Consider the following 25,442-nt stretch of genomic DNA (forward strand, 5'->3'; position numbering starts at 1 on the left):
CCCAGGATAGCCTAAAGCGGCTAGACGAGTATCCGTAGAAGCGGCCGATTCTTGACAGCTTTTGTGCTCATCACGTAATCATTCTAACTGGATTCGATTTAGCGCCACTACTTTTTCTGTTTCTTTAAAGCACTTTCTTATCAGCAATCTTGTTTAGTTCCTTTTTCTTTTCCACTTCATCGCAGGTGAAAGTCGGTCGAAGCAGAGCTCCCACCACCCAAGTCGGTCAGAGATATAATACAAACTCCCGCAGAGTCGGTCAGAGATACAAACTCCCGCAGAGTCGGTCAGAGATACAAACTCCCGCAGAGTCGGTCAGAGACATACAAACTCCCGCAGAGTCGGTCAGAGATATACAAACTCCCGCAGAGTCGGTCAGAGATATAATACAAACTCCCGCAGGTGAAGATCGGTAGAGCAAAGCTCCCACCACCCAAGTCGGTCAGAGATATAATACAAACTCCCGCAGAGTCGGTCAGAGACATACAAACTCCCGCAGAGTCGGTCAGAGATATAATACAAACTCCCGCAGAGTCGGTCAGAGACATACAAACTCCCGCAGAGTCGGTCAGAGATATAATACAAACTCCCGCAGAGTCGGTCAGAGACATACAAACTCCCGCAGAGTCGGTCAGAGATACATACAATACAAACTCCCGCAGGTGAAGATCGGTAGAGCAAAGCTCCCACCACCCAAGTTGGTCAGAGACACAATACAAACTCCCGCAGAGTCGGTCAGAGACATACAAACTCCCGCAGAGTCGGTCAGAGATATAATACAAACTCCCGCAGAGTCGGTCAGAGACATACAAACTCCCGCAGAGTCGGTCAGAGATATAATACAAACTCCCGCAGAGTCGGTCAGAGACATACAAACTCCCGCAGAGTCGGTCAGAGATACATACAATACAAACTCCCGCAGGTGAAGATCGGTAGAGCAAAGCTCCCACCACCCAAGTTGGTCAGAGACACAATACAAACTCCCGCAGAGTCGGTCAGAGATACATACAATACAAACTCCCGCAGGTGAAGATCGGTAGAGCAAAGCTCCCACCACCCAAGCCGGTCAGAGATAGTTTTTTTTTCTTAGTTTTTTTTTCTTAGTTTTTTTTTCTTAGTTTTTTTCTTAGTTTTTTTCTTAGTTTTTTTCGTAGTTTTTTTTTGTTACTGTCTTTTCCATATATCTATGATGTAGTTCCCATGCGTAGGTCTGGGTCGTGCCGTAAGACGATTGAGGAGATGCGTTGAGGCGCGAGCGCTCCGTGTAGGTAGGGTTGATCGGTCCGCGTTGTAGACTCGTAGCGACGTGCGGGCTTCGGCTCTGACGGATAAATTTGGCCATAAGCAGGCTCATGCCGTCCCAAATCGGCAACGGTAGCTTTTGGCGTTTGTCCAGTTTCAGCCGTTAGTTCGACATGCTCCTGATTGCCACTGTGACAATAAGGCCTGTAGCGTCCGCTGTATGCGTGGGTGAGTATCCAAAACTGGAGGCGGCCAATCTCGGCTTCCACAACAAGGTTGTGTGGCCGAATATGTGCGATTTGGCGACGTTCTTGAACGCGTGGTACTCCGTCCGGTTTCGACCTGAATGCTCACGTATGTATACTATCCCGAGGATTGACCATTAGACACGATGATTCCACAGGGTATATCGGCAATTTTAGGACGGCCATGGCTGCCCACGCTAGATTTTGACGAGGAGCAGCCAAATTGGGCTCCTTTTGCTATATGTCAACTAGGTAACCAACCAACTGCACGCGAACACCAAGTCCAAAAATCCAAAAGTCGCCGGCATTGAGTGTTTCTGGAGGCGACTGGGGCCTGTCGTCCAAAAACGTACAAAACGATTCCATTTGTGCTCGAGTCAATTTTTATCTTGGGATCTGCTCATAGCTGCGAGCAATCGAGCCTTGACACAATGAGCACTCATGACCTGGCGCAGACTCACTGCAATACTGTGCAGCATGCCACGCAACAACAGCTTGAGCATCCTGGCCTCGATACTACCTCACCACAGGAGGAACGGGCTGTTCATTCGGCCGTGCGACGAACAAGGCGGCGGAGAGTCAAGAAGTGGAATCCCGGCAAACGCTTCAGCATGAGAGAGGCTTTCGTTGACGGAACCGCCCTGCTACGAAAAGCGGCCAGGCTTGCGAGGTTCGACGACATTGCTGTAGACTTGTGCTTTTGGGACCTGGGCTGCTCGTCATGGGTTGGTGTGGAGCCTCGACCTTCTGGCGCGATAAGCCGCAACATTAGAGAGGTACGTCTGGGTCGTGGCCGCTTTACCCCACACTGCCCGATAACTGACTATGCCCTAAAGTTCGAGGGTGGGAGTGGGATCGAGGATGGGAGAGCGATATTCCGAAAATGGTTGCGCTCTCTACATAATGGAATCGCCAAATACGTCGAAGCATATGGTGTCCCTTGTCGGTTCAAATGTTTCGACCCTTTCAAGGAACAATGGCTTGTCACCATCGGGGCGCCCGCCGGCTGGCTCATGGATTCTCAGGATTGGGAACGCGCAGTGAGTATAGACCTGAAATGGAACACCAAACCTCACAGCTGCTTACGAAGCCTAAACAGTGTGAAAGTCGCTTGTCCCGTGAAGCAAGATGGAAAGCGCAACACGTATCGGGAGGTGGCCGACCCAATATCTCGACTAGTTCTCAAGGTGTAAAGAGGGAGGGAAGGAGAGAGAGAGGGAGAAAGAGAAAGAGAGGGAGAAAGAGAAAGAGAGGAGGAAACACCCCTAATCTTGACGGGTGATTCGACCAACCGATCTATGTGATGGTTCGGACACCTGTGAGTCTAGCTTTTAGACTGTATCTACAACTGCGAGTACACACACACACACACACACACACACAAGTCTATTACGCCAGGCAGGCCAGCCCCCAGAGGGCTCTGAAGCTAAGAATACATACATCTCCCTCATTATTGCCTTGCTCTCGCCAAGCCGATGAGAATTTAGCCTTATCCTTTCCAGTCCAGTTATCGCATTTCTCCTTGGCCCTTCTAGATGTTAGTAGTAGCAAGTCAACTTGAAGCCTATTTCCTCCAAGTGTTCAGCTTCCTATCGTCGGCGGGCTGAAGCGATGGCTGCTGTTGACTACTTGAGGGTGTCGGGGGTTATCGGTTAGTGTTGATAAAGTGTTGCGGGGTTACTGGTATTCCTGTCATCTCTGTTCTAGGCGACCTGTGGCGATCGCGAATCTGATTGTGGCTCGTACTGCGTCCATGTTTGGCGTCCATTTCACGCATCGGAAGAGAAAATGCTCTACCGTTTCCTTTGCCCGCCCACATGGACACTCATCTGTTGGTGCTGCTCTGATCTGATATAGATATCCGTTTAGTCGCGCCATTCCGGTTCTAAGCTGCGCCACTACACTGGCTTCCTTCCACGACAACTTGTCGTAGAGCATACGCGTGTGTTTACCAGGCAGAGCTGAGTCGACCTTCCTAGAATGCTTGCCAACTCCCTCCGGCAACTTTCTCTCACTTTGCAGATCTGCTCTCAATCGATTGAGAATTGTGGTCTTCGCTTTAACTGCCCCCCCTCACTGCGAGTACAGTAATACTTCTCACCAACACATGTAATTGGTCAACATCGTGAACAAGCATTAGTAAGCTCGTGCGTTATCAATCAAAACATATTTTCACATCTTCTTTACAATAGAAGAACGAATACTGGCAAGCAAGCAAGCAAGCAATCGTGACCCGGATGAAAACTACATGTGTACGCGTTCGGTAGAGACAGGAAGTGTGAATATGATGGGATGACAAGCTTTCCTGTCTGTTTCAGGACCGAGAGCATTTTTGGATCGATGCCCTTACCACAGAGACGTACCTCTCGAACGGGCTGCCGCGCATTCGATCGTAACAAGACAGCTTAACTCGGACGCATCTGTGGACGAGGGTCAACTGCTACTGGTGCTTACCATATGCACCCTGCTAAACCTGGCATAAATCTCGGCCAATTTTGTCTACACTCTTTCTTCGATGTTACGGGAGACCTGCGGTCGTGCGGCCTAAAGTGTGCAAGAGTAGTTCCTCCCGATATTGACGACTGAGATCCAATTTTGAACAGCCTCAATAACCACCGTAGATCGAGCTGAACGTATGTGAATGGTGACGCAGGAACTGTGCGTATAGTTTGTATAAGATGAAGCCAAGGCATCTCAATAACTTCAATTCGATATAGGAAGAGAATCAGCCTATGAAAGAACCGCATTTCCATCTAACTTGTCGACGAACAAACAAATGAACCAAGCCATATCCCCGCATGACTAAGTGATGGCATGCGCCGCAGCACATGAAGACTTTGGTCGTCATCACCAAACGGCCAACCATCAACGAACAGCAGTTACCAAATGCGACATCATCATAATGGGCGCCGGCGCCGGCGGCTTGACTGCGGCGGTAGCGGCGGCAGCGGCGGATGGTCGGCGCCTCAGAGTCATCCTGGTAGAGAAGGAAGATCATGTTGGCGGCACAACTTTCAGGTCCGGTGGCTGCATGTGGATGCCCAACAATTTTCTCATGCAGGAAAATGACATCAAAGATAGCAAAGAACAAGCCGCGCGCTACATCAATGCTGTGGCAAAACTTGGAAGCCCGGTCCTTGAGGAACAAGCCGTTAATGTGGACCTGCGCTATGAGCGCCTCGACGCTTTCTTGACGCAGGGGCCCGAGATGATGAGATACCTTAGAGACCAGGGCTTCCGATGGATGGCCAAACCGTCCCAGTTCCCAGACTATCACCCGCACGTTGACGGTGCGGTCGAGCATGGCCGCACCTTGGACCCAGCGGTTTTCGATGCGGCAAGCCTGGGCCATTACCAGAAATACCTCCCGAAGCCAGACGGCGTGCCTGTGGTCCCTAGGTTTGAGGACTTCCGGGTCTTGACAAGGTTGCGTTCTTCCAGCCTTTATCCTGCGGAAGCCTCGGCTCTTCCGAAAGGAATGGTGAGGCCTATGTCCATGGGGCGATCGCTCATTGCCCAGCTTCTCAAGATGTGCATGGAACACGACAACGTAGAGATTTGGACTGGCTTGGAGCTGAGCGAACTCTTGCTATCCGATCGCGATGGAGGCGTGATAGGAGTAAGAGTTCACCGCAGAGGCGGTGAGGAACACGTTGACATACACGCATCATTGGGTGTGATCTTAACCACAGGAGGTTTCTCCCAGAACCAGAAAATGAGGGATGCATATCTAGGGAGAACAACCGCCAAGGGGCAACTTCGGTCATGTCAACCAGGGCTGAATGGAGTCTAGCATCTAACGGGGACGCTGGCATCGCACTGCAAGCCGGGCTGAAGATTGGCGCTGGTAGTGCACAGCTTGGTCAAGTCTGGGGTATTCCCACCATGGTCGATCCTAGGACGGGAAAAGTGACGGAAGCCATGTTTGCCATATCCAAGCCCTTCTCCATAGTAGTCGATGGCTGGGGCCGCCGCGTCTTCTCCGAGTCCCAGCCCTACGGCGAGGCCGTTAGGTCCATGTATGAGAGAGCAAATGAGGACGCAGAAGCGGCCGCATTCTGGCTTGTCTTTGACCAGAGATACCGGAAAAGATATCCCATCGGGAGCCTCAAGACCGTCTGGCAGATTGATCAGGCTATCGAACGAGGCTTGCTCTTGCACTCGGATACTATTGACGGCCTAGCTGAGCAGATAGGGGTGCCGAAGCACAGCCTGCAGGCGACAGTAAGCGAGTGGAATACAATGTGTCATCAAGGTATAGATAAACATTTCCACAGAGGTGAGGACAGGTACCAGCAGTTCATCGGCGATCCAACTGTGGTACCAAACCCATGCATGGGTCCTGTCAAGGAAAGCCCGTTTTACGCCATCAGAATCTTTCCCGGTGATGCTGGCACGCGAGGCGGCCTGCGGACTGACCAGCACGCAAGAGTGCTCAGGGCAGACGGGAGCGTGATTTCTGGTTTGTTTGCTGGGGGCAACGCATCAGTTGCGCTTCTTGGAACCCAGGGGTGGGAACGACACTCGCCCCTGCGATGACCGAGGGCTTTGTCGCGGTGAGATACATGCGGCAGCTGGCTGAAGGCGGTGGCGCCCTGCTCACGGACTAGAAAGACGCCGTAGTCTACTAGTGTGTCTGGCGACATAGTCAACAACGTCCGTATGCTATGTCACCTTTGACTCGGTTATATTGATAGACGACATAGTGTACGAAGATAGAAATAGGGGAGTGGCGGATCGTCGTACCGGACTCATGGCGATACACCCTTGTACCATAGTTTATAAACGAGGAACGGTCTAATTGAAGTAATTCTATATTGTGTAATTCTCCTTCCGGTTGTATTGTGTAACGGCTCCGTGTGCCAAGGCCAGCCGCAGTAGGAGGACGGAAAAACCTGACAACTGTCAGCACCACATCAGGCTATACCTATACTTAGCGGTCTTGCCACAATGGCAGAGGCTCCTAATAGTATATTGATGCGAGTGGTCTTGTCGTGATAAACTCCCCAATTCTCTATACACTCGACCCACACTCACGTCTCAGAAGGTCATAATTACTTCAAATTCGGCACGTGACTGGGCCCAGAAGAAAAAACGAGGGGCAAGCACGAACAGGGATTGTCTTATATTGTGGTGCGTGACATGATTGGCAAACTGGCATCTAGGCTGGTAGGCTACGTAATGAAGACTAGTTAAGTACATGTGTAGATACACGTGGGGTTATGGAAATATGCCTCAGGCGAGGTAATCTAAAATGCGGCCCAAGCGACAAGAGGAATCCTTTCAGCGATAGCGGACTCAACGTCGGGTTCCCCGATACCTGGCTCTGCTGACAAGGCCCGCTTTGGTAATAGAGGCACCGTGGTATACGTAGACATCAAAATATTCTTCAACATGGACGAGACTTTTACAAATATCTCCGAAAGGGGTCCCTCTCGCATTTTCAGCGATTGTGTTGATTTGTTCAATTACGTTCGATTTGATCAATTCCACGAGCTGTGCCACAAGGGACTTCCCCTGAAGCTTGCTATTATCCAGTGTCGCCTGGCACGATGGGGTGCACGCGCTCATGGCGAGAAGCCCTTTGAGGAATATCTAGAGGACAAAGAGTTGAAGATGATGCAAGAAATCCTCCAAGGCATGGTCGTAGCCTTCTAGACATGCTACAAGAGATCACGCCGAGATTTGGCAGCAATCGATGAAGATCAACAAAGGGACGATGAAAACATGCCAATAGTCACGACTACGAAGCGCGTTCGAGACAAATTGCGGAAGATTACAGAGAAAAGACTACACGGTGCAGACCTGATCAAGAAAACGTCGTGGAAAATTTACGAGAAGGGCCGCGCATAGATCCTCATAGGAAGGGAACTGGGTCATATATAGACCTCAGGGACAGCACCCACAAAGACGGGGATAATGATCATGAATGTAATGAAAACCGGTTCAATTGAATGGTGTTTCAACCAGAGCGCTTACATCATGAGCGAACACTATGGTACAAAGAGGTAATGTGCAAAATGAAACGAAACGAAACGACACCAAACAGAGGCCAAGGTACGATCGACCACTTTCCATAATCGGAATTAAGTTCTGGCCTAAGAACATGAGTTACGTAGTGATTGAACGTCAACTTCTGGACGTCACCACCATATGTTGGAATTTGATTGAGAAGTAAGAGTCAATTTTCTGCCGAGACGTGGCATTATCCTAGATAGATGCCTACGTAGGCTACCTGTACACACCGCTGTCTCGTATATCTTCTTTTGCCCATTTTGCGTGAACATGGTTTGATTCAAGCTTGGTGGAGTCGAAGAGAATTTCCATGGCGAACAGTTCCTGGACCTCCAGGGACCGAAAAACACTGAGGCAAAATTTCCTCCTCCCTTAATTCCAGATCGAGCAAGAATGTTCTCTTGATATCGTTCAATGATCGACTCCGACCCTCGCAGAGGCCTATGATCCTATCGGAATCGAGAGTATGAACTTTTCTATGTCCCAAGTAGCGAACGGATGTGCGAAGTCCCTGAGACGTGTCGAACAATATTGTCAAGTCATCTAGTTCAATGGCTTCAGGTTGATAAAGTGTTGGAAGTACCAAGGTTTCCCCTCACATCATGATCAAAGTTAATACTACATAGAAGATTCGAGAACTCAAGGATAACTCAAGTATAAAAGACATTGATGATTCTTGAATAGAAGAACAACAATGAACAACTGAATTCTTACACACAAGTGCATCCGGCATGACTGCGCATCATAACAACGCGCGTCACACAACGTCATCATCTAGAGCCTTTGGAAAGGATTCTTCGAGGGAGAGAAATGGATGAAAATCATTTGAGGAGCTCTACATTTGTTCAACTCAAAGAACTCACGGCCAGAGAAGGAGACCAGATGGAATTACTCCTCACTAGAATATGCTATGCTCCTATGATTTGATGCTGCTAAACACTCGTCCCAAATACAGTACCTCGCCACTGTGAAATGTTCCCGTCCTATCATAAAAGTATATGGTGTTCTCGAATCTCTTGACAAATACGACTAATCACGTCCATGGACGAAGCCCTCAATACATCTACTCCTCCAGCGTCTAGGAAGGTGATGTCGTTTGGTTCACCTTGCAACATCAAGTTATGCTCGCGTGTAACGGCTATATCGTCTTCGGGCTCGTGTCGCTCTGCAGTATCCGCTGGGCTCCCCGGCATACTAAATCGAAAGGCTTTGCGAACGCCGCCGATAAGGAAACTGATGGCTAACATCCTAGTAACCTTTGAGTACTCCTCTTTGGATGCCTTGCAGGCTTGGGCCTCGATGTCTCTGCGAGATATGTCTACTCTTGTAGGGTATGTGCCAGATCTCGGGTCAAAGGACCAAATCACTCGCAGTGAACCATGTTCGAGTTGATCACGGATGTAAACGTCTATGTTGCCCGATTGAAAGACTGCATGTACCATATCATGATACGTATCAGAACGTTTCATCGCTTCTCCATGGAAAGAAGCTAGGCTCTCAGCAATTCTTCGACATGGCAAGTCGTCTTCATAGAAGAAGTTGAGAGGGTAATTTCCGGGTGGTTGGGCCATGTTCGTGTTGGTGCGGGTAGCCTTGTGGCTACAGTTGAAGAATGCCAAATAAAACTGATAATATACAGATATGATAGCGATCTGATCACGTGGATAGTCGAACGGTGATTTGAATCTTGTTGGAAAGACATGTACACTGAGCTGGGTTGCGTCCGGGGCCCAGCCGGTTAAGTAGTGAAAAGTAATCTTGCAAGTTACAGTACTGGCAAATTACGAATGGCACAAAGAGGAGAAAAGCTCAAAGCGGCAAGCAAGCTCATGTTATGTTATGTAATAGTCAACGGTACGTCTTTATGTAGCCGGGTGCGGCTTCAACATCCCATACCATACCTTGCCATCTTGTTTTCATTTAATTATTCAGGGTAGGCCATACTGGTCTCCCTACGCACGGCGCAATGGAATTTGAATGGAAGCATATGAGATGAGAGTTTCAGGAACGTGATAGATGGTTGGCCGTTGGAATCAGGTTTCCTATTATCGATCATAACGAACCAGATCCAATACAAGAACCCAGTCACGGCAGCACGAAGTACATCCAGAAACAAGCGTTTCTCGCAGCTTCCGCTGGTCAAGAGCTCCATTCTGGTTGATGCCACTGTTACTAGTCTAGTCTTGCCGCATTCCATCTTTCCACCATAATCAGCCGGCTTGCGATTACTTAGCATGCATCTTCGGCCCAGACCTGCTAGCCGCCACATGATCAAATACAGCAAGTGCTCCACACGCGAAGCAAAGAGCGCCGCTGGAGGAGACAATATAGAGCAGGAGCGAAATGGCTTTACACGTCGCTTTCGCACCATAAGTCATCAATTGGGCCTCACCCCTCCCAAAGTACCACGCGAAACTCCTGCCAGCGCCTGGCGAAGGTCTGCTTCAGGACGGTCTACGGACCCGAGCGCAGACTTTAACAAGGACATGCCGCGATTTTCGTAGATAGCGCCTGCAATGATCAGTGCCATGGATATACCTCCCATGAGGCTCATGTTCAAGAGCGCAGCGCATTCAACCCGATCTCGAAGATCTTTGTTGATCCTGTTGGAGATGGCATTGCTGTGTTGGAAGTGTAGGCCAAGTCCCACGGCCACGAGAGCTGTGAGGCCCATGACCTTGCTTTCAGGGACGCCCGGCGCGATCGTAGTCGCAAGGGCTGTTGCCGATGAGAGTGTGATGGCACCGCCAGCGAGGTAAATTACACCGTACTGCTTCAGTCTCGGTAAAGAAGCAGCGATGATGACCACGGTGAGGATGAAGGTGAGGATGAAAGGCAAGAGCCGCACTGTTTGCTGTAGCGCGCCCAGCCCCTTCGAGAAAGCATAAAAGAGCGGCATGTAGTAAAGCATGATGGCGTATGTGGCACCAGCGCAGCCTGAAGCTACCCAGAGAGGTAGCATGTGACGCTGTGTCATGACTGTGATAGGGATCACTTGATAGCCAGGTCGACTCTGGTAGCTTCTAAGTTGCTGAAAACCCCAGGCAGCGAGAACGACGGCGAAGAGAGCCCAGATGGCGATACAGGGGCCGAGTTCCATTCCCATACAGGACCAGAAAAGGTGGCGGCGATAGCGAATAAGATAGTTGTAGTAATTGGGAGGACAATCCCAAGGATGTCAGTATCAGCAAGGTGATCTCGCAGAGGAAGACCATCAGAAGCCGGTCTGCTTGGTACAAAGATCAGAGCGCAGATGATGGCAAGACCCAAGAAGGGTAAATTGATGAAGAAAGCCCACCTCCAAGACGTGGTCGAGCCCTCCGCAAACGCGCTACCTACCGGGCCTCCTACCACAAGGCCAATGGCCCATAACCCGCTCATTATGCCGTATAGAAGAGGACTTTGACTATCCGTTGCATACATGGCAAAGTATGATATCGCACTGCGATCACCGGTCACCTTAGTATGCACCATATCGAAAGAACGGGGAGCGACAGAACGAGAAAGAACAAAAGAAAAGAAGAAGAAAAACGAGAAACAATAAGAAAAGAAGGAATGAATGAAAGGGAGGAACAGGACAATACTCACCAGTTTTGACAAATAGAACCTCCAATCCCCATGATCGCTCGGCCAGCGATGACCGTGGAGATGTTGTTCGCTACGCCCGCTAGAGTCGCACCAACGAAAAAGACGACGATGCTGACGATGTACACGTAACGGATATTGAAGAAATCGATGATCTTACGAGCAAACGCCAGTGTGGCAAAGTTTGCAAGAGAGTAAGAAAGTCCAATCCAAGGGAGAAACTCGATATGGCCAAAAGCTTCATAAAGCTGTGGTTGGATGTTGGCAACGTTACTTACGTCGAACCCTGATACGATGTTGGTTAGTATTGCCAACGAAGCTGATTTCCTTGACGAAACTTTTCAGCAACGCACCATTGATAATGCAGGTTAGGTAGATGGTAACGATGGTTCCTAACCCTATTCCAGTTTGATATGGTGGTGGTGATGGTGGTGGTGGTGTTTGCGGAAGAACGGAACCCGGTACTCTCTTCATATTGATGTGAACCCTTGGCGGTGATGTGATGTTTACTAAACCTCTTTGGAACAGCTGCTGGGTTTCAGAATAACAAGAGAAAGAAGTATCAAGTTTACAATGATGCCACTTTCTTATACAGTGGGGTGCGGGTTCAGCGTCAGCCATCTGTCATTGTAAATTTACTGAGAATAGCCAAAAATGGACTAATCGTGGCGCATGCACAGTATACCATCGGCCCCAATACGACCCCTGCCCTCCCCCAGCACAAACAGCACAAAAATGCCTGGAACGTGCGTTGGCGACCGTTATTGAATATAAACTATGGCTAGGTCCGGATTAGAGTAATTGAGGCTGACCCTTTAAATAGTGAGCGACCATGGGACAGGCTAATGATTGCCGAAATGCTAAGGCATCCATCCGGATGGTGTTAGTGATTGGAGAGAGCCGGGGTCACAGCGGCTCCAGTGATACATACCGTGTATGCGCCACGGTTAGTCCATTTTGGGCATTTTGACAAAATTATAATGATGGACTACGTATGTGTGCGTCCGATGCAGTCCTGTGGTTTTCTGTTAGCTCGACAAACGGCTTTGATACTGAGCGGCTGAAATCGGGTGTCCGGGAACCAATCAAGCATTTTATCGGGGGTCATCGATGCGTTCAGTCCTGGCTGATTCAGATAGTTCGTTATTTTGGACGATAACTTTGGACGATGCCGTCCCTAAGTAGGCATGAGACAACGCAAATTGAATGAGATGTATCGGGGTGCTGAGGTGTTCGTCGCTGAACAACGTTCATGTGAACCAGTTATGGAAACCACCATACTGTTAGCCCATTACTTGCCTGCGTGGAAGAACTGACTACTCACTCATCTTCTCCCTGCCCTTTTCATATCAAGTTGTGGTCTCGTCCTTGCCTTGATAAGGAAATTGCCAGAGACTTACTCTTTATCATCGTGTTGCTGGACAAGCCTTCCAAGGGTCGGGGCAGCCAAAAACAAGCATCTCATCCGATAGATCATAGAGTTAGTTAATCAATGCAGAAATCCGAAACTTCGTCCCTGTGCATGCGCCTTTTCCCAGCTTAACAAACTATAAATTCAGGCGATACGAATCGACCTCGGTCGACGAAGTGACCATCTATTTTATATCGTACAAGGTCCTGCGACCAGAATGCCATCGACCGATTTGAACAAAGTTCCATCTAAGGATGGATCACCGGTCCTATGTCTTCCACGAGACTTACCTGACTACCCGGGCCCTTCTGTAGTTACATCCTCTACTTTGCCCAAGATGATACCGGCGTCAACGCCAGCCGAGACTGGGCAACCCGGCACCCCAACTGGGATGGCTGGCGAGAAGACGAAGGCTGTGATAGGATACGGTCCTCTAGGTCTGACTTTGAGCATGCAGGTCAAGATGAATGAGATGGGCAGAGATTTGGATGCATTGCACGATACCATCCACTACATGCAAGGTGTACAGGATGCGCAGGACACGACGATAGGGAGATTGTTGGCATGTCAAAGACGTTTCTAAAGAGAGAAGAATTTTCGAAGAGCGGACGTCGGAATCTAGTCTAGATGGTATCCACTCTAGATGGTCAACAGGGAGACATGGGTTAATATTCTATCAAGTGAATATGTTCACCTAAGAGCGACATATGTGGCAAGATCTTTCATGTATATGCACATTCATTTATCATTAGATAGAACGTTTAACTCGACAACTGTTAATGGCACTTCTTTACCTGGATATGCGCCCCCTCTCAATTAACATGGGTAGAAAAAAATAAATAAGCACATGGCAGGCACGGAGCGGTGCCGTGGGGTGTGGCCAAAGTTGGCAGCCTCATATTCAAACGCTTTCCCACTATTCTGAAGTTGTGGAAGTCCAAGTGGAGAACAAAACTGAGTGAACATGAATGGCAAGAGCGATCCTGGCACTAGCAAGGAATGAAAACCAAGCGGTCATTACCCACGAGAAATTCTTTTATCGCCCTATTCATGTCAAGGTTTGTCGAACCGTACACCAACGACCAGATCATAGCTAAGGCATGCGCTTTCCCACCATCCTTAGTAGGAACATGAGCCGTTGACCCGTAGTTTGGGCGCTGTTTGGATCCTGAGTCCCTGGTAACGAAACTACCCATCTCGATGTTGGGGATGTCCGCATTGTCTGCGAGGGTCTCTGTAGACCTGATGGTGGTTTTGTTCCCGACGATGGCAGCTTGGGACTGTCAGACATGTCTTGGTCTTGAGCCATCTTATGTTATATGGGAGTGTTATTGATGTTGCAAGTGTAACATGAGAAGAGGTTAGTTGTTTCTGTCGTTGAATTGTTGGGCCCTTTAGGTACTTCAATGTTGTGGGCTTTCTTGTGCTGAGATTACATACAATAGTTTGAATTATGCTTAAGTTAGTATATTGCTGCCTACGTTCTGCCTGGGTACACAATGTCTCACGACCACGCACAGCTCCCTAGTGACCCTTATCTCCATCGGACAGACTTTCGTCCGTCGGATCAGTGTTTCGCCAACAGCGGACAACGGAGAGAAATCTTTCCCAGAGATGGTTAGGGGTATCAATGTGATAAGAGAGGTGAAAAGTACTTTAATATTGTATGAATATTGAGAAGTAACTGTTTGATCAACACACCATCGGCTAAAATGTCCGGTGGGGTATGAACCAAAGACAGAGGAAAAGGGACAACTGATTTCGCCCTTTACTGTACAGATGCTCAGTACTGTACCACGGCCACAGATCTTAACATCGGTCTTAGGGGAGGTGGCCTGTACTTGACTCGTTTTGCTTAAAGGGGCACTTCATTCTTAGGGAAGTCAAAGCAAGGTATCATTCGTCCATATATGGCAGACGCCTAGGCCTGAAGCAGATGTATAGACCGATTTCACCCCAGACGGATTATACTGTAGACATTTCTTGGCTAGTCGGCAAAAAACCAACTGAATATGGACGGAATATGGAACAAAAGACAAGTGAATGGAAATATGAAGCAAGTCGTACCCCATTATCACCTCAATCGCTTCGAGAATGGTCGTGTATGTATATCAGCTGCATTATATCACCACGAATGAGCACCAATATCTGGTGCAACTCGGTCTCTGAATACGAACCCACAGATTCCTTCCTACAAAATGAACATGTTTAGAGGTGAGTCTTCCAAAGATGTCGGATTGCTTGACTGGATGACGTAAGATGATTTAACGCCCACGGTAAATACAGAATTCGACCCTCCAACATCCATTGTTGGCTTAGTCGTGCGTTTTACAATGGCTTTCTACTTCTCGTGGCTTCACTAGCGGTACTATCTCTGGGCTTCACAATGTTTGGTCTATCGCAAGCAGACGGACTGAGCGGCCCGGCGCTCACGGCAGCGGCTCTACTGGCCAGTGCCGCCATCACAGCCGTCGCCGCCGTCGTCATCATTGGCTTCCTTCAATTCAACTGCGGGTCCGTAAACGGTCGATACGAGAGGTCAGACGTCATCATGTCTTGGGTGTCTTTGTTCTTATTTGATATCGCCATGCTGGAAGCCATAGCTGGCGTATTACTATGGTACACCAACAATTTCCCGAATGAGCTCATCGTTTTATTCGCTTCAGAAATACTCGTCTTGCTCATCATTTTGACCGTGTTATCTTTGTGGGCTAGGCGAAAGATCAAAACCTTGGTTGCCATGTGCTGTTTGGATGACGATGAAGCCGAAGGTCCTTATTACGATCAAGTACACGACCGGGAGGACGGGCTCGGCATCACAAGAGAGAACAGGTTCTCGCGCTCCACCGAGCCCCGTCGGGTACGAAATCGCGTGATATGCAAGTGAACTGTTTGGAAATGGGGCTACGTTATGAGCCATGTTGGACGGGAATCGATATGTTATATTCAGTAGAAAGGGATCTGGACTTGCCTGTACCGATGTGAGTCTCATGGTGCTTGTATCAGTGACATGCACAAGTAGTAAACATTGACTGCTGTAGCTGCGTCTAACTAGCTGGGTCTGAGACCTTTCTTTACGTTGTTAACTTCTGAACGATATCTGTCATGCAGACATTCGTTTCTCCCAAAGCCCTGTAGAGAACACCAGTGTCGGTCGACGCCAGCGCAAACCTGTCACGGCAGTATCGAGTACCGAGTTTTACATTTCACAAGCCTATGCCTTGGTCCAGCCTGGTCTCTCTATATGGTCTTGGGGCTCATCATTGGCCATCATGTCAACAACGCAGTGCCGTGTAGTCTTCCAAAATGGGCTATACTACAAGGTTTCATCCATATGAGACTTAAGGTTCAAACATCCGACTGAGCAACAAGACTGCTTATGAGAAACCATAAGAGCAAAGAAGAACCTATTATTGTTTTACAACTAGAAGCTACAAATACTAACCCTAGAACCAATCAGCAGGTTTTACTGACACCTAATCCGAGGACAATGAGAGTAATGGTTACATACAGTCTTTGGGTTCTTGCAGGCACTTAGGGATCACGCCGGATCGTTAACATCACCTTAATTACCCTTCCCAAGACAGCCATCTATGGCCTGAATGCCAAAGTCGATAATCCCATCCTGAATCGGCAATAGTTTGGACAGCTGTAGGTGAAAGTATGAAAAGTCTAGCAAGTATTCCGGCCAGAAACAGCTCCGGCAAAATTCAACACAGGACTTCGTCTCCTCCATCTTCCTCCCCTCCTCCCCTCTTCCTCTTCCTATTCCTCTTCCTCTTCCTCTTCCTCTTCCTCTTCCTCTTCCTCTTCCTCTTCCTCTTCCTCTTCCTCTTCCTCTTCCTCTTCCTCTTCCTCTTCCTCTTCCTCTTCCTCTTCCTCTTCCTCTTCCTCTTCCTCTTCTTCCTCCTCTTCTTCTTCTCCCCTTCTTCTTCTCATCAAGGGATTAAATCAGAGGCAGTCTACGGAGCATCACTTATAGGTTGGTCAACTCTCAACTCTACCTATACTTTACGGCCTAGCCCAGTCTAATAAGCTACCAGACAATCGAATCCCTGCTATCTTCGTCATATCTTCACGAAACACCCCACCCGTAGTAATTGCTGTGCCTTTCGAATGGCTCTTCCTGCTGTCATGAGTACTACCCGAGATGATCGAGATCGTTCCGAACATGTCAGGAGCACTTCCTGGCTAGGAGAGCGAATGTGCCTAGTGCAAAGGCATTGGAGGTTGCTCTTGACGGTCTATTCTGTGATCGTACTGGGAGTCATCACTTGTGGGATAACCGGTATGTCAACTTCACCTTCCAGCCTCGCTATGCGTCATCGTCTTACAACCAATGACAAACAAACAGGCACCATTGAGAAACCTTTGGATCTGAAAAGGAGGTCTTGGGGGTTTTGATGAGCGTCCATCGACCGCCACGTGCTACCGGCAGGAGCGAACGGCAATGCTTCTTGCTTTTCTCTTGGGATCGCTTGGTATCGATCAGTTCTACGCCCACCACTGGCCTCTAGCCGTGTTCAAGCTCTTGACTCTCGGTGCTGGTGGGATCTGGTGGTTCGTCGACGTTGTGTTATGGATGGTAGGTGGCGTGTATGGCACACCGGGATGCCCAGGAGGGAGTGAACATTCTTGGCAGTTCTAGCGAGCGGTCTGGTTTTTGGCCACCTATGCGGATGATATATATATATATATCTGGAAGGCGCTTGAGTAAATGAGTCGTTTAACGAGTTGGGTTCGTCCTGATTCATCAGGCTGTATGGTGAATGGGAGTCTTCGGTTTGACCGCCGTACCCTGCAACTCAGAGTGCAAGCTTGTTCAAAGAACAGAAGAACAGCCAATTCACTTCCGGCGCGGCAAACATGTATTCTATCAAAGAACAGAAATTTTCGAGAAGATAGCAGATCAAAACCGGCTTGATCCACACCCTCTTCGAGATTTCTCGTCGCTGTTCCCATATCACCCTGGATGTACGAATATCGTCGAGATCACGGCATGCCAACCTCCCTCCATCTTTCTGTTGAAGATTTGACAATCCGCGACAAACAAGGGCAAGTGCTTCCATGTCAAACCTTCTTGTCTTGAGATCCGCCACTTGCTTTCTTAGCTCCTCTACTTCTCTTTTCGCCCTCTCAACTCCTTCCGAAGATACACGTCGAGCGTTATTCATCGCTTCTGCAATCCTCTCGTCACGATCATCTCGATCTGCTTGCACAAGGTTCGATGCTGCACTGTGAATCTGGTTCAGCAATACAAGGGTCTGACTCAATCGAGCTTTCCCGGCATGTGTATTCCGCTCGTCATTGGCGATCCGCCTATTTTCGTCTTCTGCTGCTTGTCTTCTCGTGCCGGCCAACAAAGGATTCACTGTCTCGTCCGCTCTGGTGGATTCTGAGATCGTGTTGAACGCTTTCTCAGTAGCCCCCGCTTCGATGATCGCAGTGTCCAACTCCTTTTCGGCGTCTCTAAGCTCACTTCCGACACGCTTTTCTTCTTCGGCGATCCGCTGGCACTCTCTTTGGGCACAAGACAGCTGATCTGTGATGGATGTTCCCTCTGACACGATCAGTGTCCTGATCTGGGTGATGATATATTGACAAGGTAGGATGCTTGATGGTTGCTGGGCGGGAAGAGGTGAGCTGGCCATGATCGTCGGTTTGTTGGATTTTCCATGCAATGCTTTGATCCTCTCTATCACCGGTAATGTCGTCGAAAGCGATGGTGAGTTTGTATCGAGTGAAGTGATCATGCCCAGGAAATTCTCCCTCACATTCATCGGCTTTATAGTCCGCGTCACGTCTTGCGATGTAATCAAGCGCCTCATTTTCTCTAGAACGAATATTCCGCAACTTGTGCCATCCTTTTGCTGTGCAGATTTCTATTCAGGTCAGACGCGCCGAGTAGTGAAAAGTGAGGAGGTTGGAGTTCTACCTTCCTATAGAACGCAGTTGTGTAATGAGGGTAGTGCTCTTTGATCCACCGTATGAAAAAGACCTTTACTTGCTCCGAACGTGCTGCATCTTCCAAAAGTCGTAGAAGTCTAAGCGAACAGACTTGGATCCGGAATCAGCTTCATAGTCAGATTCGGATACCAAAACGCAGAGCGTCCAGTGGCCGGAACTCTTGTGATGTAAGGGGATATATATCTCATCGCCCGGCTTCGGGATGTTCTTTAGTTTGGACGGGATCTTTTCTCCATCGACGTCAAACCGCACGGGATCCAGAATCTGTATCGGGGTCTTTGATGACGGGAGGCCAAGCTTGAAGACTTCACTGACGATACATATAGTATTGTCACACAATCTTTCGTTTTTGTCAGCTGTGAGTTAATTTTATCGGCTTGCTCAGTCACTGAATTTAGTGTGCTTTTTCGTTGCAGTTCCTCGTCATCTGTTGATAATTGAGTGGTGACGTCAATCCATTCGTCGCGAGCTACCTACTTTGCGTTTCTTATGCGGCCCCGAACCTGGGCTTGCCTCTGGTGGCGGTGAGGCTGGTAGTGACGATGATGGTGACGTTTACTTTTTTACTTTTTTACTTTTACTTTTTTTACTTTTTTTACTTTTTACTTTTTACTTTCTTATCTTATATTCCCACGTTTTCAATTTTTCACTTTCCATTTTCACGTCTGACTAGGGTTTCAACAGTTCTTTACAGAGACGATCGGCCATTGTATACACGGTACGTCATGTTCTCTACTCTTTTCCTTGCACTATCGCTGAATCCGTCTCTAGCTGCTCTGTTTGTGCCGGAAACATGTCGGGCAACTGCTTTCTGATAGGAGGTAGAGTAACTCGCGGCATTGTAGACCTTCGATTCAATGGATTTCGAATACTCGACGGATAGTGGCTTATTTGGCCATTTCTTGTCTGAGCCATTACGCCTCTCTGCAGGCCCGCGTGGTGCGGGATAATGGTTCCGCCGGTGCTTTGCCTGTTTGGATGTCCTGCCAAACCTCCCCGTGGTTGAGCGTGTTGATAATATGGGAAGCGCCAGGTGGTCATCATCTGTAATTGCTGCTGGCACGTTCTCAGTCTTCGATGCCTCAGTGGTGCGGGTAACCCTCGTAACTGCCCAGGCCGGTGCTCGACGCTTCCGGTCGAGGCCGGGGAGGCGCCCCTGAACCACCGTTGGAGAGGGATAGGAGCGGGCATCAGCTGTCTGGGTTCTTGACGCCTCTGATCGTGTTCTTCCTGTTCTTTCATAACCCATTGGAGTGTATCTGGTTTTATGTGCCCGTCTTGGGGAGGTGCCGTGGTCGTCAACTGTAAGGCGGCAGGGTTGACGTAGATACTCGTGTCAAGTATCGAGCCGTGTTGCTGCTCTGGAGCGTTACTGAAAGCCATTGACCCATGACTCCCATCAGGCCGAGCCGTGTTCTGAGGGCTGACAGTGCAAGGCCAGTACGCGCTGGGAGGCGCAGAAGTGTCCAATAGCGTCATCTTGTGAAGTTTTTCAACAGAGAGGATTTTTGTCGGTTGAGGTTTGCAAAGAAATTCGATCAGCTCTGGTCGTGGCATGAACCTCTGTATACAATAATTTGTGTGCAACATTGTACAACGACCTGCACATATGTATGCACTTCAATCTCGGTATTGTACCATTGGAGACAGATAGGTAGAAAGGTCTATTTTGGACGCAAGCGCAAGTGTAAAAGTGGGGGCGACTTCATCCCCGGTCCGGACCCGCCGTCGAAGAACAGACAATTTTGGATGGTTTTTTTTTTCCGCCTTTGCCTTTTCCCAGTGAGCAATGAAAGTTGCGAGGCTGAGGGTTTTCATGACATGATATCGCTCCTCTCATGGCATTGTGGCATAGGGGCTTCCGGAAGACAGGCTCAGCAAAAACTATTCATTAGCACTTGCCGTGACAGCAAACAAGTTAGTCGTATTATACATGTGGATTATGCTCAAAACTTATGCAAGGTAGTGGTTCTATTTATTGCTCTGAAAAACAAGAAAACAAATTAGACAAAATCAGGGATACTGCTCAAGCATGATGGGCTGTCACTTGAAGAATCTCAGCTATAGGATCCGAATAGTAAGACTGAGCCACCGTAACGCCTATGGTCCTAAGTTACAGATGCTGCGGCAGCAACGGTTGACAACAAGGGGAAAGAATATTGCTGGACTCGAATCGCACAAGGTATCGCAAAACACGCAATGACGGCGTTTCGAATCGTGGATGACGTCTCCTATAAGCCCTAAAGAAAGACTGATAATTTTGGGCGATATTGCATCCAGCTCTCTTCCGATAAAAGTTCCGATGGGTATATACTCTTCAAAAATACCAACAAGGATTATGTTTGGGGAGCGTGGTCCAGTTGTGATATGCTACACTCCCGTGCGCGGGTTGCTGTCCGATGGTTGTAACTTCGATTGAAGGGTCGTAGTGAGTCCATTGCTCTTGTTGCGGGTGTACTGATGGTGGATAGTATTGTTCAGTCGTATCAGGTGTATGCTGTGGTTCCGACACCGCCGGCTGCTGAGGCTGTACCGTGTGTTGCTGGGCATGCTGATGGTATTGAATCGTAGCCGCTTGATACTCCGCTGTTGCGTATGCAGTTTGGTACGTATAGAAGCCGTCCTCGACGATAGGGCCAGGAACCGAGGTTGGATAAAAGGTGCTGGGGCTGCTCTGGATCGACGCCGAAATTCCTGGAGCCGACTTCGGCGTCTCCAAGGCAAGTGGCTCCACTTGTTGCGATAAGTGGTAATGAGTAGGCAATGAGCTTGCCATCGTGGAAACGCCAGGGATCCCTTGCTCGGTTACGTAGTACGCCTGGTGTGGCATGGCTCCGGATGGATGACCAAGTTGAGCGTCGATGTGCACTGTAGGCCCATGATACTCATGAGGCACAGTGGTGGGAATTTCATGACAGTCCTATGGCATAAGGTACCCACAAACCTGCGTCTCGGAGTCGGCGTCAGGGTCCAGGTTGAGTGGGACCTCAGTACTGAAATGTCTCGCGCTCATGTAAGACCTAATCCAGGCTTGTCCAGTGGACCGGAAACAAGAACTTTAATCGGGGCCGGAGGAGGGCTATACGCCAGAAAGGAGGAATGTCGCTATGGACCGTTGCTTCTTGGGGATGATGGAACAGGCTCAGAAGGAAGGACAAGGGAGTATAGGGGTAATGACTGGTCGGATTCTGAACGACGGACCTTCAATTGTACGACCAACAACGTAACGTAGTCCCACCAAGTTGGCTCCGAATACCGAGTCGTTAGAACAGACCATGCAGCGTCTGGTTGAGTTGGGCTCGAGTCAGGTAGACTGGATATTCGATAAAGCTCCATACGAGATAATAACAATAATAGGGGAGGGCGACAGATGTCAACGAAAGACCATTAGGCTCTGCACTGGTCTGGTCCCGCTAGGTAAGGGTGACGGATTTCAGAGAAGGGGTGTGTAGTTAACGCAAGGCAAGGTCGTGCAGAACCGAGTACCATATCGGTACAGTATCCAGGGCCATGCGGATGCTAGATACCAGGATGAGGACAGTAGCCACCTCGAGCTGCAAAGATGGGCCCTCGCAAAGCTGACCTGTTTGGTAGGTGTACGACGAGCACGGCATGGTATCTATATAGCTACATCCACATGCATATCCATATCCATCCACCGGGGCTAACGATGAGCCACGCAGGAGATCAGAGAAGTCAGGGGATTCCTGTCTGCAACAGTGGGCTTCAATGGGTCATGTCTAGTCACACAGGAACATCAGGTTTGTTCACCAGTCCCTAATACGTCTGACATTCCGACTCCATGAGTGACGACTCCATGAGTGACGACTCCATAATGTTTATATTGCGCAGTAGTGCTGGGTGAAAATGTATTTTATAAAACTTGATTGTTCATTATTGATATGAGAGTTCTTCTCGGGTTTATATCTCTAGATGATTTCATCTAGGACTTTGAACTCTAAATCTAGGACTTTCAGTCTGACAGTCTAAACCCTGAAAGGAAGGGGATCCCCGGATTTTCCAACACGCCCCCATCCACCTTGTCTTCAGGGTACAGAGTCCATACGACCTGCTTCCTCGATCGGACATGCACTGACTCGAATGGCTTCTAGAAAGTGGCCATGACTGACTGCATTCAACGGTTTAGTGAGTCCGTCTGCTACCTGCTCGTGTGTGCTAACGTATTGCACATCAATGTTCCCGGCTTCAACTTCTTCTCGGATATGGTGCTCGGTTAACGGAATGTGCTTTGTCCTTTGGTGGAGCTCAGGGTTTCTGCATAGCTTTAGGGAACCCTGGTTGTCGCCGTTCAGTAGGATGGGCATATGTAGCGGAAGGAGCAGTTCAGAAAAGAGGTTCCTAACCCAGGCCAATTCTCTGGCACACTGGGAGAGTGCTGTATATTCAGCCTCAGTGGTCGATAGTGCTACTGTTTCGTGCCGTTTGGCCCTCCATGAGACTGTAGACCCTTCAAGTTGAACGAGCCACCCGAACGTCGATCTTCCCGTAACGGTGTCGCCTTTCCAATCTGAGTCGGCCCAAGCTGTGATGCTCCAAGCGGATTCAGGATCTTTCTTGACGCCCCCAAGCACTAGGCCGTGGTCTCTTGTCTGCTGTAGATAGCGAAGACTTCTTTTGATCAGTCGTGAATGTGCTGGTGATGGATTCGACATGTATCTCGAGAGTACCGAGAGAAGAAAAGCTAAATCGGGTCTGGTTTGGGTCATTCCATACATCAACGAGTCGGTTTCGAGCTATAGTCTTCTCGTTCTTCTGGAGAAGCCGAGTCGCCATTGTCTCTTGGTTGCAGTGTCGAGAGTGAATTTCGCTCCATCGGGGTCTTGACCGGTCGGCAATCCTCTAAGCCGAATTTCTTCAGTATTCTGGTAAAATATGCATCCTGGGAAAGGTAGATCAGCCTTGAGTTCCTGTCTCGGGTTATTCTTACTCCAAGAAAATGGCTAGCGGGACCAAGATCAGTCATGGTAAAGATCTCTCCCAGGCGGGCTTTGTACCCTTGGATTGCTTCCTTGTTGCTGCCCATGATGAGGAAGTCATCCAAATATGTGATGATGATCACTCCCGTTGTGGGATTGTGATATACGGCCGTGTCAGACGTTGCTTGTCTGAAGTCAAGGGATTCCAAGGTCTCCTTCAGCTTCTTTTGCCATTGCCGAGGCGCCTGCTTGAGCCCATAGAGGGATTTGATCAATTTGCAGATCTTCTCAGTTGAAAATTCTGGCGGACGGTCTTCTGGGTGTTGGTCAAAATACTCGACAAGTCCTTCCGGCATTTCGATGAAGACTTCTTCGTCGAGGTCCCCTTCCAAGAACGCCGTCGACACGTCCATCTGCTCAATTTCCCAGTCAAGACAGGCAGCAACGGTGAGGAGGATTCTCCAGGTCGCCGATTTGGCAACAGAGGCAAAGGTCTGGTTGTAGTCAAAGCCGAACTGTTGTTCAAAGCCTCTGACCACCAGCCGCGCCTTGAACTTGTCCAGGTTGCCGTCCTCTTTTTCTTGACCTTGAATACCCACTTGACTGTAAGTGGCCTATTGTGAGCTTGGTTGCGGTCCAGCATGCGCCAAGTTCCTTTCGTGAGGAGACTGCGCAGCTCACTGTGTATTGCTCTGAGCCAATGCCCTTTGCGGACCTTGAAGCGCTTCAGTCATTGTTTTGGGCTCAGTGATCACCTCTTTTCGGGGATCTGGCAGCTTAGCTGATGTCATGGATGTTGTCGTCTGTCCATGCTGAGGATTATGCACCTCGGCATGCTGAAGATTGTTCACTTCAGACCTTCGTGGGCTCGGAGTTTCTGTCTGCTCCGTGACTGACTGTGGCCGGCTTGAGATGGGAGCTCCGTTCTTGCGGATTTCCGGCTCAACATCATGCTCAGTTTCGGTCAGGAGTTCTTTCTCCCCGACCTTTCGTAGAATTTCACATTTGCAGAGCGGACGATCTGATGTCCCTTTCTGCGAGAGGGCACCCAGCAGGTGTAGATCTGTGAACCTTCCATGCATAGGTAGATTCCAGCCTCTCCTCTTGGACCAAACTTGTGTGATCTCAATCTTCGTTCTTTTGGTATGTGTATCGTGACTTGTGAGCCACAAATTCGTTCTCCGGATAGATCCGGCTTGTTGTCTTGTCCGAAGGCCTCGTTGAGAAAGCTTTCCATGGGAGTGAGGCCATCAATTGCCCTGGTGGCTGTCACGTTTGTCTTGCGCACCATATCTTCCAGGACCAATGGCCAGAGCTCTATCGGGATTCTTTCCGATTCCATGGTTGCTCTGACTTTGTCAAAGATGATGCGGTTAGAGCGCTCAGCAACTCCGTTAAATTCAGGAGTATATGGTGTCGTCTTGATGATTTTGACGCCGTGGGTGTACTCGAGGTTCTTGAGAGACGTTGGGGAGGCTCAGAGCCATCCATCTGGATTGCGTACACTCGGATGCCATACTGAGTTCGTATCTTCGAGATGAGCTGGCCTAGAAGTTCCGAAGCCATTCCCTTCCTCGTGAATGTGTAGGCCCATCTCATTCGATGTTTATCATCTGTGGCAATCATTCCCCATCGTTCGCCTCTAATACCCGGTGGATTGACTTTGAAGGTGTCAACATGGATGAAACCGGCCTTGGAGGCTCGCTTCCGTTTGTTTCGTGGAGTCCATCGTAGGGCCTTTGCGATATCGCAGGCGAGGCAGTAATTGAAAGGCTCATGATTGTGGTGGTTGTCGCAGAACATTCCTCTCGTCATTTTGGCAGTCTGCGATACCTGATATACGTTGACGTGGCCGAGTCTTCGGTGCCAAAGATCGACATCCAGGCATTGCTTTGATGAAACAATGTGGTGATTGCATGGTTCTGGCTGGAGTTCGGAGACGGCCTGGTTTGAAACGGCTGTCTCTCTGACCTCAGTGTTGACGTACAGACCGTCCCTTCCTATACGGAGGAGACCAAAGACGTCTCCTGTTGGGTCGTA

The 25,442-nt window shown here is 49.1% G+C and overlaps 12 protein-coding genes across 12 annotated transcripts; 5 read left to right on the forward strand and 7 right to left on the reverse strand.

Moving 5' to 3' along the window:
• Positions 1-1,184: 1,184 nt before the first annotated feature.
• On the reverse strand, positions 1,185-1,853 carry FPOAC1_013865 (uncharacterized protein; the record flags this gene model as incomplete). Its single annotated transcript, XM_044858205.1, has 3 exons — positions 1,185-1,584; positions 1,633-1,724; positions 1,749-1,853. The coding sequence occupies 3 exons, from the start codon at positions 1,851-1,853 to the stop codon at positions 1,185-1,187; spliced, it is 597 nt and encodes a 198-aa protein (XP_044701029.1).
• A 65-nt stretch (positions 1,854-1,918) lies between these two features.
• FPOAC1_013866 (uncharacterized protein) lies at positions 1,919-2,680 on the forward strand (the record flags this gene model as incomplete). The annotated part of the gene is made up of 2 exons (XM_044858206.1): positions 1,919-2,263; positions 2,324-2,680. 2 exons carry the CDS (start codon positions 1,919-1,921, stop codon positions 2,678-2,680), a joined length of 702 nt encoding a protein of 233 aa, XP_044701030.1.
• Positions 2,681-4,389: 1,709 nt separating this feature from the next.
• Positions 4,390-6,026, forward strand: FPOAC1_013867 (uncharacterized protein; the record flags this gene model as incomplete). Its single annotated transcript, XM_044858207.1, has 2 exons — positions 4,390-5,139; positions 5,346-6,026. The coding sequence occupies 2 exons, from the start codon at positions 4,390-4,392 to the stop codon at positions 6,024-6,026; spliced, it is 1,431 nt and encodes a 476-aa protein (XP_044701031.1).
• Positions 6,027-6,881: 855 nt separating this feature from the next.
• FPOAC1_013868 (uncharacterized protein) lies at positions 6,882-7,340 on the forward strand (the record flags this gene model as incomplete). Its single annotated transcript, XM_044858208.1, has 2 exons — positions 6,882-7,133; positions 7,158-7,340. 2 exons carry the CDS (start codon positions 6,882-6,884, stop codon positions 7,338-7,340), a joined length of 435 nt encoding a protein of 144 aa, XP_044701032.1.
• Positions 7,341-8,488: 1,148 nt separating this feature from the next.
• Positions 8,489-9,073, reverse strand: FPOAC1_013869 (uncharacterized protein; the record flags this gene model as incomplete). Its single annotated transcript, XM_044858209.1, has 1 exon — positions 8,489-9,073. One exon carries the CDS (start codon positions 9,071-9,073, stop codon positions 8,489-8,491), a length of 585 nt encoding a protein of 194 aa, XP_044701033.1.
• An 806-nt stretch (positions 9,074-9,879) lies between these two features.
• On the reverse strand, positions 9,880-10,464 carry FPOAC1_013870 (uncharacterized protein; the record flags this gene model as incomplete). Its single annotated transcript, XM_044858210.1, has 1 exon — positions 9,880-10,464. One exon carries the CDS (start codon positions 10,462-10,464, stop codon positions 9,880-9,882), a length of 585 nt encoding a protein of 194 aa, XP_044701034.1.
• Positions 10,465-10,493: 29 nt separating this feature from the next.
• On the reverse strand, positions 10,494-11,561 carry FPOAC1_013871 (uncharacterized protein; the record flags this gene model as incomplete). Its single annotated transcript, XM_044858211.1, has 3 exons — positions 10,494-10,944; positions 11,091-11,373; positions 11,441-11,561. 3 exons carry the CDS (start codon positions 11,559-11,561, stop codon positions 10,494-10,496), a joined length of 855 nt encoding a protein of 284 aa, XP_044701035.1.
• Positions 11,562-12,715: 1,154 nt separating this feature from the next.
• Positions 12,716-13,081, forward strand: FPOAC1_013872 (uncharacterized protein; the record flags this gene model as incomplete). Its single annotated transcript, XM_044858212.1, has 1 exon — positions 12,716-13,081. One exon carries the CDS (start codon positions 12,716-12,718, stop codon positions 13,079-13,081), a length of 366 nt encoding a protein of 121 aa, XP_044701036.1.
• A 1,803-nt stretch (positions 13,082-14,884) lies between these two features.
• FPOAC1_013873 (uncharacterized protein) lies at positions 14,885-15,385 on the forward strand (the record flags this gene model as incomplete). Its single annotated transcript, XM_044858213.1, has 1 exon — positions 14,885-15,385. One exon carries the CDS (start codon positions 14,885-14,887, stop codon positions 15,383-15,385), a length of 501 nt encoding a protein of 166 aa, XP_044701037.1.
• Positions 15,386-16,263: 878 nt separating this feature from the next.
• Positions 16,264-18,149, reverse strand: FPOAC1_013874 (uncharacterized protein; the record flags this gene model as incomplete). The annotated part of the gene is made up of 2 exons (XM_044858214.1): positions 16,264-16,429; positions 17,365-18,149. The coding sequence occupies 2 exons, from the start codon at positions 18,147-18,149 to the stop codon at positions 16,264-16,266; spliced, it is 951 nt and encodes a 316-aa protein (XP_044701038.1).
• A 349-nt stretch (positions 18,150-18,498) lies between these two features.
• FPOAC1_013875 (uncharacterized protein) lies at positions 18,499-19,944 on the reverse strand (the record flags this gene model as incomplete). The annotated part of the gene is made up of 3 exons (XM_044858215.1): positions 18,499-18,805; positions 19,158-19,621; positions 19,711-19,944. 3 exons carry the CDS (start codon positions 19,942-19,944, stop codon positions 18,499-18,501), a joined length of 1,005 nt encoding a protein of 334 aa, XP_044701039.1.
• An 838-nt stretch (positions 19,945-20,782) lies between these two features.
• On the reverse strand, positions 20,783-21,241 carry FPOAC1_013876 (uncharacterized protein; the record flags this gene model as incomplete). Its single annotated transcript, XM_044858216.1, has 1 exon — positions 20,783-21,241. One exon carries the CDS (start codon positions 21,239-21,241, stop codon positions 20,783-20,785), a length of 459 nt encoding a protein of 152 aa, XP_044701040.1.
• Positions 21,242-25,442: the final 4,201 nt, after the last annotated feature.

Source organism: Fusarium poae, assembly GCF_019609905.1.
Source record: "Fusarium poae strain DAOMC 252244 chromosome Unknown contig_3, whole genome shotgun sequence".
Taxonomy (NCBI): domain Eukaryota; kingdom Fungi; phylum Ascomycota; class Sordariomycetes; order Hypocreales; family Nectriaceae; genus Fusarium; species Fusarium poae.